Here is a 14,207-nt window from a genome sequence, read left to right as displayed (position 1 = left end):
AGGAGCCGAAACCTCACAGAAGCAAGTCTTCAGAACTATCATTTACTTAGAAATTGCAGTGGAAAGAAACTCAATCCTCCATATATAGAGAGAGTTCATTTTCATTTTGTTTGACATGTGGCCCAGCCAAACACTGTCTTCATACTTTCTCTCAAAAAGATGCTGAACTACATATGATCTTTTAAAACCAATCAAGTTTGACTATTTGAGCGTGACCTACTGGTGCTATTGTTATTCCAGATACTACAATCCCCAGGAAATCTCAGCATCACCCTTTATTACCCAAGAGGGAAGAATAGGTACTCAGAACTAGATACCTCTTAAAATTGAAGCTGGTATGGACTGAATGTCTTTCCCTCACCCAAACTGTCTTTGAAGTCCTTTGGGAGGTTTTGACATCATACAGTGCCTAGGGATGGGCTTAGACTTTAAAGTGGAGTCGTTGCCATACACAGTGCCATGGCCAAAGGTGGGGCAGAGGAGAGAGGGGAGGAAAGGGGTGAGGAGAGAGGTGAGAAGAGGGGAGGAGAGGGGAGGAAAGGAGTGAGGAGAGGAGGAGAAGAGGAGGAGAAGAGGAGAGGGGAGGAGAGAGGGGAGGAGAGGAGAGGGGAGGGGAGGAGAGGAGAGGGGAGGAGAGGGGAGGGGAGGAGAGTAGAGGGGAGGGGAGGGGAGGAGAGGAGAGGGGAGGGGAGGGGAGGAGAGGGGAGGGGAGGGGAGGGGAGGAGGAGGGGAGGGGAGGGGAGGGGAGGAGAGGGGAGGGGAGGAGAGGGGAGGGGAGGGGAGGGGAGGGAGAGGGGAGGGGAGGGAGAGGGGAGGGGAGGGGGGGGGGGGGAGGGGAGGAGAGGGGAGGAGAGGGGAGGAGAGGGGAGGGGAGGGAGGGGAGGGAGGGGAGGAGAGGGGAGGGGAGAGTGGCAAGAAGTTCAAATAGGGGATTAGAGTTCAGTTGTTGAAAGAGTAAGAATGTCGAATTTCTGGCACATGGTTTAACTCAAATACACAGAGTAGACACAACATGTGCAGATCTGCCCATTTTGAATGTGACTGAATGTGAGACTTTAACAAAATAGGCATTCATGGTTAATAAAATGTGTGGTAACACGTTATCATTTTTCAGGATGGTCTAATAAGGCATGGTAAAGAGGGGTCCTAACATCAACCTTACTCTTGGCTATTTATCTTCCTGTATTATGTTTTAAAAGTGTAAAAATAATTTGCTATCATCACCAGATATTTTTTTTAAAGGATAATCTCTAATCATTTCTCTTACCATGCCAGCCTAACTACTCAATCAGGTACAGATAGTCATGTGTGATCACATGTATTAGTACAATTGAAAACAACTTCATTACCCAAAGCTCATGTTCTACTCAATAAGCTGTAGTTCAAATGGTTTACTTCTATGCAACAACCTGAAAAAATAGGAAGACTACAAATACAGACTTACTCACACTATAATAAAATTTTATAACACACACATCTATACACACACATACACACATAATACATACATACATGCATACATGCATACATAGAACAGACTGGAAGGAAACGCATCATAATTTGAGCAGTAATTATTACAAACTCATTAATTTTTGTGCATGTTAATTTCCAAATTCCTTAACAAGTGAAAACTGTTTTCATGTTACTTTCATGTCATACATGCTTCCAGACTGCAATTTAGGTCATTTACCACCGGTGGACAGGGCAATGATTGAAAAATAACTTTACCATGATTTTTCCAAGGCAAGAGCAGGGCAACCATATGAATAGGAGCATAAGAGAAACAAACATTGATGGCGAAAACAATATTGTCAGTTATGAGCTCACACTGGCAGAAAGATCCCTTCTGGCTTCACCACTGTGGCATGTGAACACAGTTCCCACTGAGGACAGACTGATTCCTGCCACTCTATACTGCCTCTGACACCCACCTTAAGAGCAGCCCCAACACAGCTCTGCTTGGGCTGTGAAAGCAGTCCCAGCATAGTCTCCACCTACCACGTGTAAGAATGCTGTTTTTACATCGGAAGAGTTCACATTTGGTTTTCTTGCAATTTATAGTTTTTCACTTGTTTATAAGTGTGTAATGCTTATGAGATACAATGTGATGTCTTGATGAAGTTATACCATGTGACCCATCATTCTTGCAGTGAGACATTTTAAATGTATTTCAGTAAATTTGATTGTTGCTTTCCAGTGTATGATCATTCTCAAAAAACCTCTTCCTCCTATCTAATTGAAACTTTAATATCCCCCTTCCTCAGTAGTGTTCTTCTTCCATCCTTAGCCACCACTGAATTCTCTACATTCATGAGATCAAGACTTCTGAGAATTCTACATGTGTAGCGGAGCAGGCTTCAGTTACAGGAGAGCCTCCTGTGTAGGAAGCCTGATTATCTTTCTAGTGCTAATAGGCCAGGTCCATGGCTACAGTTACAAAGGCATCTGAACATCCTGCTCATTTGAACTAGGAGGCCTATCCTAGTACCTTGCTGAATGTGAGGTTTCTCAAAGGCTGTTAACACACTATAGCAGAAATGTCTACACACGGCTGTGTTGATCGCCTCTGAACGGAATCACACCAATTTATAGTTCTTATGCTACAGTGATTTGTCTCACACAACCTTTTTTTTTTTGGACAAATGGAAACTATTCCACTCATCACATGAATGGAAAAAAGTTTATGCTCTGAGTTCTTGCTTGAGAACTGGCCGATGTTTTATTAAGCTGATGACAAGAATATAGGTACAGGATGTGCTGCCAAAAATAAGGAAATGATTTAGCTGCAGAATGCATTTCTTTCTAGACCTGTAATTGCTCTCTTTCCTAATCTGTAGTCCAAAGACAAAGACTAGACCAGTGAACAGATATCTACATCTCAGCAGATAGGTTTCTTTTGAAAGAATATTAAGAAAGTGTAGCTATTCAGTATATCCACCAAAGACTAAAGGTCCCACCAAGAATTCCACACTGTGAGTCTTTCCTCTGTGTCTGCTTATAAAGTGGAAGGAAACAGCTGTCACTTTAAATCATCAGGAAACAAAATATGATAATTCTTAAGACACCAAGACTTAATCAGTTATAGCCCAATTTCATTTGAGTTTTATGTTCAATGCTTAAAAAAAAAGATACCACTACCCTCCCTTTGTTCTCATAGACTGGCTCCTATGGACATTGATGAATATATGCTAGAACCATGGGTATAGACCTATGGGACTAGGGTTTGGGAAGTGAGGAAGCAACAGGCTTTCAAGCTGCCACGCTATGTGGACTGGTGTTGTACTATGGTTTGAATATGTCCCTCAAAGTACACATATTAGAAATGTAATCTTCAGTACAACACTATTAGCAGGCATAAACTAAAATAGGTAACTAGATCATGAGAGATGTCTGTTGCTGGGGAGTTGGGTTAGCCAACAATACCATGGGCTTCCAGATTATTCTTTTTGGTTTCTTGTCCATTTGACACAACCTAGAGTTATCTGGGACAAGGAACCTCAACTGAGAAAATGCTGCCATCCAATTGCTTGTAGGCAAGACTGTGAGGTCATTTTCTTGGTTAATGACTGATGTGGGTGGGCCCCAGCCACGGGTACCATACCACCCCTGGGCAAGTAGCATTGAGTTGTATAAGAAAGCAGGCTGAGCAAGCCATGGGGGAACTTCTGCTTCAGCTTCTGCCTCTCGGTTTCTCCTTGAGCTACTGCCTGACTTCTCTTGGTGATGAATTGTAATCTGTGAAGCGAAATAAACACATTCCTTCTCAAATTGCTTTCAGGCACGGTGTTAACCACAGCAATAGAAACCCAACTAAGGCACCAGTAAAAAAGCCAAGTTTGCCAACATCTCCCTCTTTTCCTTTTGCTTCCTGCCACAGGATAATATGTCACAGAGTCTTTTATATCAGGTGCCAGCTCCTTGATCTTATCTTAGACTTCCCAGCCCTTAGAATTATATAAAGCATACATCTATGGCCATTATGAATTACCCAAGTCTGTGGCCTCTTCTTAAAGCCATGCAAAACAACTAAATAAGACACATACAGGTGCAATACTGCTGTCTACAAATAGCTCTGCTCGTAGGCAGTTTCTCTGCTCTCTATCTTCGCTCTTCAACTTGTTGATCCCCAACCTTGTGGCAACATCCATCACTACGTCTTTCTGCAATTTCTACCCTCCTCATTTAGTCAATGTTTTCTGAATGTTTACAGCACTTCAGGAGATAAATATAGCCCTCACGGCTCTGTAAGAGATAAATCACCCCATTTATCTCAAAAAATCCTGTCTCTTTAAAGACATCTTTGGTTGTACTAGCCTTGAACAGGGTGCTATAACCACTGTGCTATACCTATATCAGGGCAATCACAGAGTATGAAGCTGGTGCTGTTCAGCATGTAAATGACACTAAGGTAGATAAACTGGTTTCTGTCATTCTGTTGTATTATTGTCATGATCAGAGAAAGTCTTTGACTATGTAGAAACAAATACAGCAGAAGCAGCCACACAAAGAATGTTAAATTCACCTTCTACACTATACCAACTCCCTCCTGATAGATACTATATTGAAAGTTACCTTTAATTACTATCGGTGCTAATCAAGGAGGCTATTATCAGGTTTGTCCATTTGGCATTTTTATGATATCAGAGTGCCCACTGAGGATTTAATTTTATATTCAGGGCCTGGGATGCTGCAACTGTCATCCACTTGGGGAGGAGCAAAGGGTTTTCAAAATATAATTTCAAGGACTCAAGAGCTAAACCACATGAGAAGTACTTAGTCATTTTAAATTCTGCTTTTAATTCATTTTAGGATGTTCTAATGAAAGTTACAAAACATACTGTTTCAGTCTAACACATCTGGCTAAAATTGACTCTAATATGCTCCCTCTTTGAAAGTCTTCAAGTTTCTGGTTAGCTGAAATAAGACATAAACCTCTGGTGATTGTATGTGTGTGTTTGTGTGTGTTTGTGTGTGTTGTAGTGTGTAAATGTGTACATGCATATTTAAGCTTCTGCTTAAGAGAACAGATCAATGAAGAGTGCTTTTTATATTCATGCTATGAAATTTTAAGATGTAAGTGGGACCACAAGGTCATTCTCTTTGTTAACTTATCTGATCAGTCTTATACTTTACACATTCATACTACTTTAGTGAAAACCCATGAATGTGTGTTGGAGGAACAGATATGGACCCCATCAGACCTGCTGTGGGGTGTGGAGTATGTGGTACTGATAAGACTTCAGTTCATCACACAGTGTGGGCTGGCATGGTGCTGTGGCTTGAATATGCCCTTCAAGAACATGTGATAGAAACCTCCAGTGCAACCATGTTGAAAAGTGGGAATTTTAAGAGGAGACTATGAGGACTCCTCCATTTTGTGGGAGTAACTTTCTTAAAGTGAGTTGATTTTGAATGGAAAATGAAAGGGTAGAAATAGCATCATAGTTTACAGGAACACACATTCTCAGGAAAGTTGCATCAAATAACTTTACATTTCAAAATATATTCAAATGTAGTACATACTTCAATAACGTGTTATTTATTGAATAAATTAGATTTAAGAATCTTTAAAGAGAAAAATGTGTTTAAACTTAAGCCACTTGATTTTGAATAAAACATAGTAACAAGCATTTAGGCAATAGACACTTATTTTCATAAAAGAGTATAATCTATTGTGTTCAAGGAATAAATAAAAATAGTACACTAAAAATGGATATGATAAAAAGGGGGTAGAATATAATCAAGGAACACAGCCCACAGAATCAACTAACCTGGGCTCACAAACTGAATTGACAATCAGGGAGCCTACATGGGTCTGACTTAGGTCATCTGCATATGTTATGGTTTTGTAACTTCATTATGGAACCACTAACAGTGGGAACAGCAACTGTCTTTGACTCTTTTTCCTGCTTTGGGACCCTTTTCCTCCTACTGAGTTGCTTCATTCAGGCTTAATATGAGGGGATGTGCCTAGTCTTATTATAACTTGATATGCATGTTTGGTTCATATCCCTGAGAAACCTGCATTTTCTGAAGGGAAAGAAGAGTGGGTCTGGGGGAGAGGGGATACAGGGGAGGGGCTGGGAGGAAAAGAAGTTAGGGAAACTGTGGTTAGGATATAATATATGAGAAAGAAAAAAGAAATATAATAGACTCTGAAAAAAGAAAAGCATAAATATTATGATAAACATTTTCTTTCCTATATGTACTTCAAATGATGCATTTATGTTATATATGAAAAATGAGAGTATTTTTATGCTCATTCTTCATTATTTTAGAGGTAAAAATAGGAGTGACATCATTGAAAGTATTTAACAACTGGTAAAGCAAAGATACTAACCAACCAGTCAGAAAAGACCATATATCCCTGAATAATTTGTGTGGGGCCTGCCAGACGAATGTATGCCTTGATATATAAATTATAGTATGTAATGTGACCAGAGGCTTAAGCTGGAGTGGTTTAATGCACAAACTTTTAGCTTAATTATTATTTATCTTTTTAAAAGGATAGCTTAATGTTAAAATACTTTCCCTGTATCAAATACTTCTTTTAGTAGGGTATAAGGATATTTTGTGGTTTCAAAGGTTTAGACATGAGAATATTGAATGAAAGCAGTCTTCAAGTCTTTTACTTAAAACTTAAAAGTAAAACATTGCATCCCTCTTGAAATAATGCCTTTTAAGATCAGTTTCAGAGAAGATATGGGTGAGTAGTTGGACAAAGACTTGATTTGGACCGAAATATATACAATCTGAAATATCAAATCAGCTTCCTAATGGATTCAATGGGACCACATCATATAGCCAATGGCTATCCCATGTGGCTCCTTTGTAACTTCCCCATGTCCCAGGGCTTCCTGAGAGCACAGAATTCACTTTATGAGACACTTTTCTGCTATTCAAAGGATGCTCATAAAGAGTGTCACAGAAGAGCTTTGAAGCATCTTTTCAATGAACTTGGGTTTTCCTTTGGAAATAACCGAGAGTTTTAAAGTACAGCTCATCACAGCTGGCTGGATTTGGGGATGCTCCACCTCACACATGGAAGTGATACAACTTTGGCTCTGCATCACAGATGTAGGAACCTCTACTTCAGCCCTATCACAGCTTTTTATGAAAAGGAAAAAAGATATTAAATTCTGCTAATGGTGAAGTACCAACCATCTTTTCCAATCTCACTGAGTGATGCATCCTACATGAGGCATTCTGACCAAAATGAATAAAAATGATTGACACATGAAGTTGAAAAAGAGAGACTGAGAGACATGACATCAGCAAGTCACATAAAGATTATGCAAGACAGTCAAGAGGGAAGGAGATAAGATTTGCTCCCTAGGAAACCATTCACAACAAAGCATGAAGAATGTTCTACAAGAGGATGAAACAGGAACTGTATCTTGCTGCTTCTCCTGTGCAACAGAGCAGGTTGGTTTTTCTTTTATAATACTGACTGAACTCCAGAGAAACAAAATCAAAGAGACCTTAGAAGTATCTAGCGCTGCTAGACCAACTGACCGCTTAGAAAATTGCAGAGCCTTACTGTACACCACAGTGAAGCAAAACCCACAGATTTTAGAGTTTCATTGTTGTAAAAACTGAAATTAAAAAGGGAGATATGTATTTAGCTTTTGTCTAGAGAGGGAAAGGCTTTGAAAACTATAACACAGCTGAAGATCGAATCAAAGTCTAGTCTTTGGGTGAAGCACATTTCAAGATGTGATTCTTTGAACAATTCCCAACAACTAAGTTGATAGCAAATGTAAGAAAACTATTCCTAGATGACACTGCGAAGGATTCTTTAGTCTACGAAGTCTTAAAATAGTCAGGACAAAAGTTCACACAATTCCCAGTTAACCAAGAGCCACAACTAATGACCACTAAATGGAAAACAAAAGCAAAGATAGTACTACTTTATCAGCATTCACAGAAATGAAAATTAATATGACTTTTAAACTATTAGCCCAAATGTTAGAAATAGTAATACACACTATTGAGAAGCTGGATAAACTCTAGTTACCTACTTGAAAGATCATAAGCTAGGATAACCTTCTTAGAAAGAAATTTGTCCATTAATGCTAAAGGGCCTTAAAAACCTAGCCTGGCGGTGTTGGTGCACACCTTTAATCCCAGCACTCAGAAGGCAGAGCCAGGTGGATCTCTGTGAGTTTAAGGCCAGCCTGGTCTCTACAGAGAGATCTAGAACAGGCACCAAAACTACTCAAAGAAACTCTGTCTCAAAAAAAAATCTGAATTCTTAATAGGAATTTAATTATATCAGATTTAAAAATCAATTAGAATTAATTAAAATGCCTATAACTGGAAACTGAGTAAAACAATTATCATATAATTTAGATTATGCAATAGAAAATAATGTCATAAACTCCAGGTTGGACTGGTATGCACATCCTGCTCTCCAAACCAGCCACATGTCCACAAGACTTCCTTCCACCTGAGCCATATCTAACTTAGAGGCTCAAACTCTCCTTCACATCCTGTGTCCTGTTCTGGTTTTTTGTTTTGTTTTGTTTTGTTTTTGAGCTGATGATCAAACCCATGGCCTTGTGCTTGCTAGGCAAGCACTCTACCACTGAGCTAAATCCCCAACCCCTGTGTCCTGTTCTGACCTGCTCTGCCCATATCAGACACAGAACTAACAAAGGAATGAACAAAATCTTGAATACTCTAAAATATTCAATACTAGAATAAATGCATTGAACCTCTGAATTGTAGCGCTTCAAACAAACTAGAAAGGGTTTGGAAGCATATATATAATATATACATTTATATAGTTATATTTATATAATTATCTATACATATTATAATTTTCAAAACAAAAAGCAGCTAATTCCTAAATATTAAGCATTTCACCCAGTGACCAATAGATAACCCCAGTACCTCACAGTATGGCTGTCTCTCTCATCTAAGGAGAAATACAATGCAGATATAATTATTTTTAAAGAACAATCTTAAAAATAAATTGGCACCTACCACTGTATGGATCTGGTCATAAGTGCTTTGAATTTTCCCATTTACTTTATTTTTACCTGAAAACAAGAAGGAAATGACATTATTTTTATTCTTCTTGCTCCTTAATCGAGTCTAGCTCATCATGGGGACAATTCCAAGTCACGTCATTTCAAACATTGATCCCAATGATGTGTGTGTACAAAGGTAAGGAAGAGAAGTCCAGGGCTCCCTGTAGTGGGCTGTGTCCACTTCCACAGGCCCACTACCCCTTGTGATTAGTTACACATACTGGCATTTTATTTGTCCAGCTCAGCTGCTGTTCATAGGTCAAAGATATATTTTAGAATACTACAATGACATCCTTGGAAACGTCAAGTTGTTCATTATCTATTTATAAAAATTCTGAAGTATCAATATTTAAATTCTATTCATTTTGTATTTTCTTAATCACGTAAACATGTTAAATACTGGAAATAACTGGAAATGAATTAATTTCATAGTATTCAGCTAGTGAAGTGACTTCAAGGTGACAGACAATTAGAAAAGAATAAAAAGCTTTATTGGATCAAGTAGATACTCACTTCCAACAACAGTCTTATGGTTGAAAACCTTGCTCCAAATTCCACCTTCCATGTTGTCTTTCACACCAAATTCATAAACCGTGTTGGGCTTGAGATTTTCCACAATTGTTTCAGTAGCTGGACAGAGTTGAAAAATCCATTTCTTTTCTTTATCTTTTTCTCTATATCGAATTGTATAAAATCTGTTGAATAATGAAAATATGATGTTTGAAAAACATAGGGATATGCAAAAATGTAATTCCAAGTTTCTAAGATCCATTTTACTTATGTGTACATGCACCTCAATTATGATTGGATGTGCACATGTGTATGCAGGTGCATGTGTGTATGAACCCAGAAAGCATTGTTGGATCTCTCAGGACTAAGGTTACAGACATCCGCACGATGCCTGGCTTCATACATAGGTGCTTGGATCTGTACTCTGGTCCTCATGAATGGCAGTTAAGAACTCTTACTTGCAAAATCAACTAGCCAGCTCCCTTAAGTTTTTTTTTAACACACAAGAAACTTCAACCAGAAGACTCCATTACATGTTGGACTGCTCTGATTTTTTTAAAAAGCTTAAGAGAACATTGTGTTTTCATTCTAAATTTTAAACTTCAAGTCAGGTTGCCATGTAGCAACACAATCAGGTGCCAGCAGAATTTCAGAAGTCTCAGCACAATCATTAGCTACTTACAGAAATGAAAGAGAAAATTCTAGATAGTCATCCCTTTCCAGTTGCATAGAGAACAGAAGCTAGGTGTTATGAATAGTATAGTCATTTCATAATTTGAAGAAGTCAAGCCTTCTCATGCCTGGAGAGTGTATCAAAAGTAATACTTCTCAATACCTGAGGATTGATGTCATATATAGGACTGCTTTCTAGGGGGAAAACATAATTATTGTTATATTAAAATGGTAATGTTAATAAAGGTACAATAAGAATATAGAACATACATTTAAGATCACAGTTACATGTTTGTTTCAGGCTGCATAATCCTACAACTTAGATGTCACAGTGAGAGAGTCCCCAGCATATCTTGAGTGGCAGACATTATTAATCCTGTTTTATGAATGTAAACACTGGCTTTCAGGACCATCACCTGGCTTTCCCAGTATGGCCAGTTAGTGTCTTTCCCTCAGGCAATGAAGAATGACAGTCCAAAGAAAGCTCTGTTGGCTACGGTTTTCACAGCCCCACTAAGCCCGGTTACAGGCCTGGAAAGCAAGTATCACACTACTGTGCAGACTGACGAGAACACACGGACAGAGCAGGTATTAACACAGGTATACACAAATGCTGCATTGGATAAAATGATAAACTGCAAAATGAACTGGATACTTCCACATCATTTCCAGAACGATGAACATGACATGTTTCCATTTTATCATTCTTAACATTATAATGAGGCAACAAGTAGTGGGAGAATGTCGTATTTACAATAAAACTTTGATGTCTGGTGAGCAGGCTAGGAAATAAATAGTATCAGATGTGGTATTGACAGGTAAGTGGTTCCTTTTTATTTTTAAATAAATATTTTTAACCAAGAGAGCAGCATAATAACTATACATATAATGATGGAGACACAGTAACTATACAAAACTTTAGGATGGAGACACAGTAACTATATACAACTTTAGGGCTTTTATATATATTTTTCTCAAAGTTAGAATGATTCCCCTTACTCCACATCTATCAAAGCTAAATTAACTAACCTCCAGGTTAACTGGTTTTATTTATGGATTTTAAGGTCACTCACTCAGGCTAAAAACATTTACCAGACACTCCCTAATGACTAAGTTTGAATGTTCTTTGCTTTTTCTAGGCACACTTTCTTGAAGATACAAATATAGTTAGTTGCCTTTAATCTTAGGAAGTGGGGGCTAGGACTGATGATCAAGTGTGAACTTTGTAAAATAAAAAGGCAAAATCTTTGTTTAAAAGTATCTGAGAATTTTCAGATAGCGATGGCAGAGAATTAAGCCAAAATTCAGCACTTCTAAGTGTATGTAGGGGAGAATCTGTGCACAACAGCCATGTATATAAAGTCAGCAGGGGCCTTGGAGTTTAGTAACTTACAGGAGAGCCTTTGTATAGAGAGTTACTAGTTACAGAGCCTCAAAACGCTTTGCAGCCAGTCATTTAGCTTGCTTTTTACCAGCAAAAGCTACGCTTGGGCTCAGATCTCCCATTCTAAAATAACAGAAAGCCCAATGAGTGAAAGGGACTGTTCCAGCCAGACCACTCATGGCTACCAGCAACAAATGTTAGACCATAGAGTCCTCTGTGTCTTATAAGTCAAAATCTCAACAGTGATTAATGAAATGCATTGCTTGACAAGAATGCTACATGGAATTCTCATTGCCCTCCTCCTTTCCACCATGTCCTGGCTCTGAAAGGACCTTAGAGAAATGCTGAGAAGCTAAAATCAGAGCAGATGCCCTGCCCCTCCCCACCCCCCACTCTGCCTTTCTAGTACAGATGTATTCCTGAGGATTTAACTCCAGGCATGAGTCAGGATCCCATTGCTAGCTGAGCTGCCAAGGGTCAGATCCAAGGCTTTCTAATCAGCTTGATTTTATATAGCCTTCCAACAAAGAACATGGGATAGAATGCTTCATGGTTTTCCATGGTTTTCCAAGATCCTCTACTTCACCTTTAAAAAAAAAAAAAAGCAAAAACAAAAAACAAACAAACAAACAAAAACCAACAGCCTGTCAAGTTCTTCTATTTCAATTACAACACCCTCTCTCATACCAGATTTTTCATGTATACAAGCAACCATGCCTTCTCCTCTACCACAGTCTAACTGGCCTTCCTCAACACATCTAAGTTGATAATTGCATAAAGTAGGAGGCTTCTAAGTCTTAAAGAAAAGAGTAGGTGTTATGCTGAAAGTAGTGAATTGAATTCTTCTTGAGTTTAAAATTAACGATGGGTCTCTTGAGACTGGATACTTTATAATCTGACACGCAGTATATAAAGATTGTGCAATGAACAGGATCGATGTCTAGTTTTTCCATTTTAAAATTAGATTGGAGGTGCTCTCAATGCAGTATTGCAAAGACCAATTTAAGCTATTGGGTCTACAATTCTATTCTGCAAATTTTCCTAAGGGTCACTCAACAAAATAAACTATTTCCCTAAAATCGTCACAAGTTGAGGCAAAATACAATAAAAGCTTGCTTGTAATACAGAAGACCTGTGACTCTTACTTGTTGATTCCAGCTAGTCTGTTGATAAAATCTTAGTAAAGCAAAACCTTGCAGAGTCAGAAGAGGCCCCAGGGCAGCTAAGCTAGATAATCAAACCCTATATCCTCTTTTCTGAGTCCCAAGCTATACTTCTGGTCTGCCCTGAATTCTCTTTCTGCTGTGGTGCTTGGAAAAAGTAAATGAAAATAAACATAAAATGACCCAGAATCAGAGAGTATTCAATTTTGTATTGTTCGAGTCTTTTAAACTTGTTTTTTACTGTATATTAAACATATTCAATACATAGTCAACATTCTCCTCATTGTCTGGAAACATTCAGGATCAAATGTTGATTATATGAGTTTTTGCTAATAATTTTGAGCACAACCATATAGAAAGGCTCTGGGTCTTTTTAAAACAGAGAGAGCAAGCTGGAGCATGGTGATACTCACTTGCCATCAAAGCACTAACCTGGGAAGATCATGAATGCAAGGCTATCCTGGGCTACACAGTGAAAGCCTCTTTAAAAAAAAAATAGTGCCTTAAAGAGTGGATTGACCATTAGTCTACTACCAGCAACAGCATGACCTGAGGGGAGCTATTCCTTTGTACAAATAAACTTTCTCAAGAGGTTTTGTACTAAACACCTTTTGAGATTCTGTTTATAGAAATTTATTTCAGCAACATACAGATTAGATATTCTATTCTAAAACTCTCCCTGAGGCAAAAACTAAATTTGTGATGTAGCGGCAGGCAGTGAACTATAATTAGAAGGAAAGTGAAGAACATCATAATTAATTTATTCCTTGCAAACTCTCCCATCATTAGCCACTTTATGGACTTACACTTTTTCAGGAAGACGTGCATTTGACACAATTGTATTCCTCCAAACATGGGCACTATATATTTCCCATCCTTGAACCACCAGATTCCTCCCAGCACCCCATTTGTTAATGTCCTTGCTTCACAGGGACTGGAGCCACCAAGAGTCACTCCATCCTCTCAGTATCTCCCCTGCCTTTCCTCTAACGTCAGGAGAGTAGATTTCCTGATGATTTATACTACGTTCTTACCTTGTAAGCACATCAACATTTCCTTTGATCTCCCCAGGAAGTTGTGTAGGTGTTTTGAGATCTGTCAATAGGTTTCACTACAAGCATAATCTACTTTTTTCCACCTTCTTAATAATAAAACTATCCATGTACCATTATACTCTGTTGTGTGCCATCTTTATCAGACAGAATCTTCTAATGAGAAAATACAATGAATGAAATAAGCTTCCATAAGTTTCATGTCTACCTTAAAACTTCCCTGAGTTCAGTCCTTACATATCCACATTTCTGTGGGCTCCTGAGTCCTTAGCCCTTCATGTCTAATCTCTTTTCAGACCCATGCATTCTTCCTCACATTATTTCTCCTGCACTCATCTCTTCTAAATAACGTTAATACTAAATAAGCTGATCATCTTGCCAATAATCCTAT

The 14,207-nt window shown here is 38.5% G+C and overlaps 1 protein-coding gene across 1 annotated transcript in view; it reads right to left on the bottom strand.

Moving 5' to 3' along the window:
• LOC118593909 (ABI family member 3 binding protein) overlaps positions 1–14,207 on the bottom strand; it is a 207,927-nt gene that overhangs the window by 105,305 nt on the left and 88,415 nt on the right. The window contains exons 5-6 of the mRNA XM_036203506.1: positions 9,549–9,730; positions 8,989–9,044 (exon numbers count right to left, since the gene is read on the bottom strand). Of these exons, the coding sequence (XP_036059399.1) occupies positions 8,989–9,044; positions 9,549–9,730 (238 nt within the window). The remainder of the gene's footprint in view (positions 1–8,988; positions 9,045–9,548; positions 9,731–14,207) is intronic.

Source organism: Onychomys torridus, chromosome 12 (genome assembly GCF_903995425.1).
Source record: "Onychomys torridus chromosome 12, mOncTor1.1, whole genome shotgun sequence".
In the NCBI taxonomy this organism is placed as follows: Eukaryota; Metazoa; Chordata; class Mammalia; order Rodentia; family Cricetidae; genus Onychomys; species Onychomys torridus.
This window is presented reverse-complemented; position numbering and strand designations above follow the sequence as displayed.